General features: G+C 52.2%; 1 protein-coding gene and 1 pseudogene across 1 annotated transcript; both read right to left on the minus strand.

Moving 5' to 3' along the window:
• Positions 1–3880: 3880 nt before the first annotated feature.
• LOC109786648 (probable serine/threonine-protein kinase PBL28) lies at positions 3881–5786 on the minus strand. Its single transcript, XM_040401880.3, has one exon. The coding sequence runs from the start codon at positions 5631–5633 to the stop codon at positions 4254–4256; it is 1380 nt and encodes a 459-aa protein (XP_040257814.2). The 5' UTR covers positions 5634–5786; the 3' UTR covers positions 3881–4253.
• A 539-nt stretch (positions 5787–6325) lies between these two features.
• Positions 6326–7141, minus strand: LOC109786649 (probable receptor-like protein kinase At5g59700; annotated as a pseudogene).
• Positions 7142–7828: the final 687 nt, after the last annotated feature.

The raw sequence follows: 7828 nt of genomic DNA on the forward strand, positions 1-7828 counted from the left end.
GGAAATCAACAAGCTTTTGGCTCTTCGGGGTTTTGTTCCATTAAAGATAGAGCGTAGTCAGAATAGAGTTGCTCATAGTATAGCTAATATTGGTCGATCTGGTTGCGCTGTGTCCCAGACAATGTAAATAAGTTTGTATTAGCAGACTGTAATACTATTTCTGAGTAATAAAACCCAAGTTTTACCATGCAAAAAAAAATAACTAAAAAGCTGTTGTTTGTATTTTCTAATGGCTGAAAGCGTCAAAGTCTGAAGCATTTTTTTTCTTGTTCTGGTGTGCTGGATTTTTTTTTTGAAACGCGGTCCCTTAGGGCATGATTTACTAAAAAAGGTTGAAGAGAGTTGCCCAGTTAATTAACAGAAAACCAGGCGAAAATGTTACAACACGCCCGCAAAAACAAGACCCACAAGGCGACCTGGCAATCCCCACAAGAACGCACACACACCGTCGATGAGAAGAGCGCCGTTGAGATTGCAATACGGTTTCATCGTCATCACACCAATGCGAGGGCGATTCCAACTACACCATCGACGACGACCAATATAGCCCTCCCCGCAAACAAGCGCCGAGGCCTGCGCGGGCCAACATGCCAAACAGTACACCACATGCGCCGACGACCAGGCAGCTCCGACTCTGTCGACGAGCATTGCAGGTGAAAAGCACTGGGCCAGCGCCGAGCCGGTACCGGAACTGACCACCCGTCTAGTTTCGTCATCACCGCGGAGGCACCTCCTCTATAGCTCCAACTCCAGGAAGACAAGTGAGGCTTGGCAACCCCTTGAACACGCCGGATGAAACTGACTACCAAAGCTCATCAACAGCCCGACTCCGCTCGAAGCCGCCAGCGTTGCCACACAAGAAGTCGCGCCACATCACCATTGTCGGACGAGCACCTGCCGGTCGCAATGCCGCGAGCGTCCGGCCCATGGAGCGCGCAAACAAGATCCAATGCTCTTCAAGACGACGCCCCAAAGAAGGAAGCGGCGATGTTGACGCCGTCGCCCGACCCGACTAGGCCATAGGCTTTCACCCGAAGAGTTGGAACCAAGGGTGTGCAAGGGGTGGGCTCCACGACGGCGCCTCCAACGAGGTGACATGACATCCACGGACGCCGACACCGCCGGCCGGCAAGACCCGGCAAGCTTTTGCCCGGAGCACCTTCCAACACCACACCCACGCGCATAGCCCCGCACCGCTGACCCGCACACCTCCCACAAAGTCATCGCGCCATGCCAAGTGGAAGCCACCAAAGACCTCACCGGTGGCGAGAGACGCCACCGAGCCCGACCCGACTGAAAACGCCCAAATCTGGCATTCCACCGCCGTTGCAACACCACGGAGCCCACCAAAGACCTGCACGCCGCCGGCCAGCTCGAAGACGAGCCCCACAGAGCAGGAAGGGGAGGGCCATGCCCGCCCTGACTCGCTGGAGATGAGCGTCCGGACTCAAGAACCGGAGCCCACCGACGAAGCAACTGCAACTGCCACCCGCGAGAGACGCTTCTAGAGGCCACCAAGCGCCGTTGCGGAGGCCATCATCCCGCCTAGAGCCACCGAGTCGTGCAGCCGAAAGGGGATCGAGCCTCCCCCGCTTGAGCGTCTGCTGCTAGACGAATAGAAAGACCCCGCCGTACGCCGCACCCTTCGCGCCCAAGCCGCGCCGCCCCCCGACCGTGGCCACCCTCACCAGAGCAACCAACGCGAGCACCGTGTCGAGCTCCCGCCGGGGTGGACGGCCCGCGCCGTCCCTGCCCGAGCTGGAGGTAGGGAAGGCCACGCCGCCGCCGAGCCGCGCGGGCTTCACCCGGCGACCCCGCCAGCGGCGACGAAGGGAGGAGGGGACTGGTGAGACTGCGCTGGCAGCGGCTAGGGTTCGCTCCCTGGCCGCCCGCGGGAGCGATCTGGGGAGCGCCTGTGTGCTGGATTGATCCCTAGCAGCAAAGTCTGAAGCATTTTTCTCTGTTGGTTCACTCATAGCACTAGAGGCTGAAAGTACTCGGTGCATTTCTCTTGTTCTACAACCACTAGTCAGCAATGCATATATATATGACTGCGTCTGAAGCACTTTTTATTGTTTAGTTGTGCTAGACGGATGCATTTTTCCTTGTTTAGTTGTGCAGGATGGATTTTTTTCATAAAAAACATTTCATAAACGAACATAATCATATTAAAAAATGCTAGACCTCTGCATAGCACAATGCACACAACCAAGATGTGTAACACAACGAAAAATGAAAGGTCATTTTACAGCAATAATAAAAAGTCCAACCTAAGATGGGGTACATTATATCCGAAGATTACACCGCCATCCATGAATACACAGGCGTAAATACTGAGATAATTTTGCTTTGGTGCCCCGCTGTCCGCTGGATGTGGTATGGAGGGCTGATGCGTTGCCACATGTTGCAGCGTGACTTGCCATGTTCAAGTCACCTAATCTCGGTCCAGTTGAGTGGTGCTAGCATCATATCAACCAGAGGTTCATTACATAATGCCACGTGAGGAGTTACCATATCATACTTCACATTCCATACCAAAACTATATAAGAGCATCTACACCGGAATCACCTACTCCGGAGTCCTATACGTCTGTGGACACGCCCACGGATAGTGACCGGGCGGCCCTCAAATAATGCCATTTGCAATCGCAATTCCTAATTTAAAGACATCAAATACATCCACACCAACAATGGATTCCTGCAAAATGCTGCAGATTTAGACCGCATTTGCGAGGTCCGGTTGGGTGGCAATTTTGTGCCACTCAGTTACCGGTCAACCTGTCCATGCATTTGGGATGGATTTGAGGGGTTCAGTTGTGGATGCTTTAATACAATCATATAAGAACTCGAATAAAGTAACTTGAAATTACAGGCCTGCATAATTACATTTAGCAAAGGTTGACCTAAACAAAACAAAAACCAACTCAACTATACACGATTGGTGGAAGTCAATTATGACGGTATACCATACACAATGATAGATGTAGTACACACCATGTACGGTTGACAACATTTTGGTGAGCCATCGCCATCGCCATTGCCCGAAGAGAAAAGTATGTTTTTGGTCCCTCAAGTTCCCAGAAAGTATAGACTTGGTCCCTCAAGATTTTTGGTATACATTTGGTCCCTCAAGTTTCAAAACCGGATAACTTTGGTCCTAAACCAGATTTTGAGGGCGTTGACCGGGTCAAAACCGCCCGATGAACAGTAAATTCGATTTTTTTCAAAAATACTTCAAAAAAATCTGAAATTTTTTAGGGTTCAATATGCTTACATGCGCAAGGTGCGCCCAATTTTCCGTGCTCTTTCGACACTCGAGGAGCTCGTGGCCAAAAAAACAAAAATATCTGCCTGATGAATAGTAAATTGAAAAAAAACTCAAAACAAAATAAAAAAAATTCTGAAATTTTTTGGGGTCCAATATGCTTTCTTTAGAGAGAGGGTCCAATATGTTTTAATGCGGAAGGCACGATCAAAATTTCGTGGTCTTTCGACAGTCGAGGAGCTCGTGGCAAAAAAAACAATTTTTTGTTCAAAAAAAGCCTGAATTTGTCTTTTTTTTGCTATGAGCTCCTCGAGTGTCGAAAGACCACGAAATTTTGGTTGCACCTTCCGCATGTAAGCATATTAGACCCAAAAAAAATTAGAATTTTTTGTTTGTTTTGATTTTTTTCGAATTTACCATTCATCAGGAGATATTTTTGTTTTTTTTGTCACGAGCTCCTCGAGTGTCAAAAGAGCACGAAAATTTGGGCGCACCTTGCGCATGTAAGCATATTGAACTCCAAAAAATTTCAGATTTTTTTATATTTTTTTGAAAAAAAATCAAATTTACTGTTTATCGGACGGTTTTGACCCGGTCAACGCCCTCAAAATCTGGTTTAGGACCAAACTTATTCGGTTTTGAAACTTGAGGGATCAAATTTGTATCAAAAATCTTGAGGGACCAAGTCTATACTTTCTGGGAACTTGAGGGACCAAAAACATACTTTTCTCTTGCCCGAATGATGTAATAAGGACCGAATGTATATAACTTTGGTGAGCCGTCGCCGTCGCCATTGTCATCGCCATCACCGTCGATTTTTCCTCATCGTTGGATTGAGATCCAAACGGCCGGGACTTGTTTTTCTTCCTCCGGCCTCTTCTTCTTCCTCCTCCAGCAAGGCAGCAACCTTGTTCCTCCCGTCCTCCGGCCTCTCCTCCGGCTGTGAGGCAACTTACGAATAGCTACCCCGCCCACATAATAGCTAGCTTCAGCTAATTACTGACTGCTTAGTATTTATGATCGTGAGCGCCCTCGCGAGGTTGGCCACAACGTTCGACATGGCAGGCCGGTCGTTCCCATCCGAAAACAGGCAGCACTCTGCCGTGTGCGCCACGAGCTCCAGCGCCTCCAGCTGCCGCGGCGTCGCCGCGGGGCGGCGGACCAGCACATCCCGTAGCTTCCTGTTCCGTATGGCCAGGAGCACCGAGTCCATCTGCATGGTGGCGGCATCCTCCCCCGTCAGCGTCTCTAGTATCACCACCCCGAAGCTGTACACGTCGCTCGCCGCGCTCACACGCTCAGTGCGGCGGTACTCCGGGTCGACGTAAGCAGGCATGCCGACGACCTCAGTGTCGACCTGGTCTCCGGGCGCCGCCAGCAAGATGGCTTGGCCGAAGCCGGACAGGCGCGGCGCCCAGCTGGCGTCCAGCAGGATGTTGAACGAGGTCACGTTGCGGTGGATGACCCCACAACGGTGCAAGTGCTCGACGGCTCGCGATGCGCCCAGCAGCACCTCGACGCGCGCCTTCCAGGTCGACCTCACCGGCGACGAGCTAAAGCTAGAGCCGCCCCTGAGGCGCGCTTGAACGCGCACGCGCACGCGCAGGCGCAGCAGGTGGTCTCTGAGCGTGCCGTTGCTCATATGCTCGTGGTGGTAGACGATGATGCGGTCGTCCTCCTCGGAGCACCAGCCCACGAGTCGCACGATGTGTGGGTGGCTGAGGGGGAAGAGGATCTCGACCTCAGCCACGACCGCGCCCTCCACGTCCTGCCGCCCGTTCTTGCTAAGCACCTTGACGGCCACCTCCGTCTCCGTGCCATCGCGGAGACGGCCCTTGTACAGCACCTCAGAGCTGCGTCGGCTGATTTCGTCGGCGAAGTAATCGGTCGCCGCTGCAATTTGCGCCCACGTGAGCCTCACGGGGGCAGCAGGGCCGCCCGAGGAGCAGCCGGGTGACGCCGTATCCGTGTGGTAGGGAGGGCGGGTTTGGTCACCGCTGCCGGAGGTGGTGAAGACCAAGTTCAAGAGGCCGATGTGGGAGTCGATCCTGCCGTTGACCTCCTTCAAGCTGTCGGCGTGGCGGCTGGCCGCGATGAGCTGCCTGGCGGTGCTCCAGTTCTGGCAGGCGAGGACCAGCTGGTGCGCCTCGCCCAGCGTTTTGCCCAGCTCCGTGAGCGACCGCTTCACCTCCGCGTGCTGCGGCAGGCGAGGCAGCACCTCGCCGATGACGGACAGGCGGACCGTGAGGTACTCGCACTCCCGCTTGTTCTGGCGTGCCGTCCTCGCTGCATCAATGATCTTGGAGATGAGCCTTCCGACGGTCCCGACGAGTTGAGCCACCGAGGCTGTATTCCCTAGCACGTCCATGACCCACTCTACAGGAGGCTACCTAGTAGTACCAAGAAGGAGCAGGAGGAGGAAGACGAGGAGGTAGTACTAGAACTAGACTACGAGTACTCTAATTGCTATACTACTATATATGTTTTCTAGACGAGGAGGGAGGTATTTGCCGCGTTAGGTAGTATGCATAGTTGCTAAGGTCGATCGGCACGCACACGGTGTGAGAAATCTCTGATCCTTTCGCTCTCGACATTTATCTGTGGTTCTGATATATTGGAGGCGAGCTTGGCGATGAGTTTTTCGAGGAAATTCCAGTGAGTAGCTTCACTGCCATTGCTTAGGCGCCAAGCACGCGGTTTCAACGGCTTGGTCTGCGGCTCTCGACATCTAGACAGTATTGATGGGGCGTGTGATCCTGGCTGCCATGGCGCTGTCGACTGGGCTGGGTGAGGTTCAAGATGGCAAAACCCACCAGGTTTTTCTTGTCCAAACCCATCCTCATGGGAAAACGCAAGCCCATCTCGTTCCCGTCTGCGTGTACGGGGTCAGTTTTTTGTCCCCGTCTCCTAAACTCGTCGGGTTTTCTAAACCCACGAGGAATCCGTCCCCGTGAGCAATCAGCGAAAACAGCAACGTTTGAGAAAAAAATAGGAGCATGTCACAACAATAAGAGCAGAAAAAATCACACATAGTATATTTTAGTAGCACAAGACAATAACCTATTTCAACAACAAAGATGAACATATTTCAGGAACAAACAGGCACACTCGAATGCGCACGCGCCGGCGCAGGCGCAGTAGGTGGTCTCTGAGCTGTTGCTCATATGCTCGTGCTCGTAGACGAACATGCGGTCCTCTTCCTCGGAGCACCAGCCAACGAGTCGGACGAGGTCTTGGTGGCGGAGGGGGAAGAGGATCTTGACCTCCGCCATGAACACGCCCACCACGTCCTGCCGCATGTTCTTGTTCAGCACCTTGACGGCCACCTCCAGGCCGTCGTGGATACGGCCCTTGTACAAGGCCTTCAAGTCCAAGCTGCCTCAGCCGAGTTCGACGGCGAAGTAATTTGTCCTTGCTGCAATATCCGCCCACGTGAGCCTCACGGGATCAGCAAAGGAGCAGCCCGGCGACGCCACCGTCGTCATGTAGTTGGGTTGGCGGGTTCCGTCGAGGCGGCTGGCTAACCACGTTGAACAGGCTGAGCCAGGAGTCGATCTTTGTGTTTACTTCCCTAAATCTGTTAGCATGGCGGCGGGCCCCGATGAGCTGCCTAGCGGTTCTCCAATTCTAGCAGGCGACGACCAGCTTGTGTGCCTCGTCGAGCGTTTTGCCCGAACTCCCTGAGCGGCCGCTTCACCTCCGCGTCCCGCTGCAGGCGAGGGAGCACGTCGCCGATGATGGATAGGCGGATCTGAGGTGCTCGCTCTCCCACTTGTTCTGGCGTGCCGCCCTCGCTGCATCAATGATCTTCGAGATGAGTCTGCCCACGGTCGCGACAGGCTATGCCACCGAGGCAGTATGCCCTAGCGCGTCCATGACTCACTGTAGTTCGAAGAAGGAGGAGGAGGACGAGGAGTCGAGGAGGAGGTAGTACTAGAACTAGACTAGCTACTAGTAATTGCTGAGGTACGTGGCCAGGATATATTTGCCACCTTACATACGTATAGTTGGTAGGTTGGCACAATGTGAGAAATGCAATGCCCAGAGAAGAAAATTTTGGATCCTTTCGCTCTCACCATTTAATTTTGATTCGACGGCATGCCCCGTGGTTGAACTTTTCTCTTGACCAAGACGGTGTCGATGTTGGATAAATTAGCAAATTTTTTGATTAATTTAATCTATACAAAAATCATGTTGAAGGTGTGAAAAAATAAATTTCATATTGTAAGCTAATCATACTAGTACGTATTAGGTATATAATATGCATATTTATGAACATACTAAATAGTGCAAACACATAAACCAATAGAGACGGGATCAACACATTCTACCTCGAGTCGCTAAAGGTCGAAGCGGCAGCAAGAACATTCTTCATGGCATCGGAGACATCACAAATAGCAATGTCGGAGCAGTCAAGCAAGTGTTCGAAGTCGTCATTCTCTCGGTGCAGGATAAAAGGGATAGGGCTCGATGTGGTGACGCATTATTTAGCTAAGTTTAGTTTTGATAACCAGTACGATGGAACTCTTATAAGCAGTGTTCTGTCCAAATGATTGTAAGAAT

Source organism: Aegilops tauschii, chromosome 3 (assembly GCF_002575655.3).
Source record: "Aegilops tauschii subsp. strangulata cultivar AL8/78 chromosome 3, Aet v6.0, whole genome shotgun sequence".
Lineage (NCBI taxonomy): Eukaryota > Viridiplantae > Streptophyta > Magnoliopsida > Poales > Poaceae > Aegilops > Aegilops tauschii.

Coding starts and splice junctions, on each gene's coding strand:
- LOC109786648 (XM_040401880.3), bottom strand. CDS start 5,633: ATGGACGTGCTAGGGAATACAGCCTCGGTGGCTCAACTCGTCGGGACC.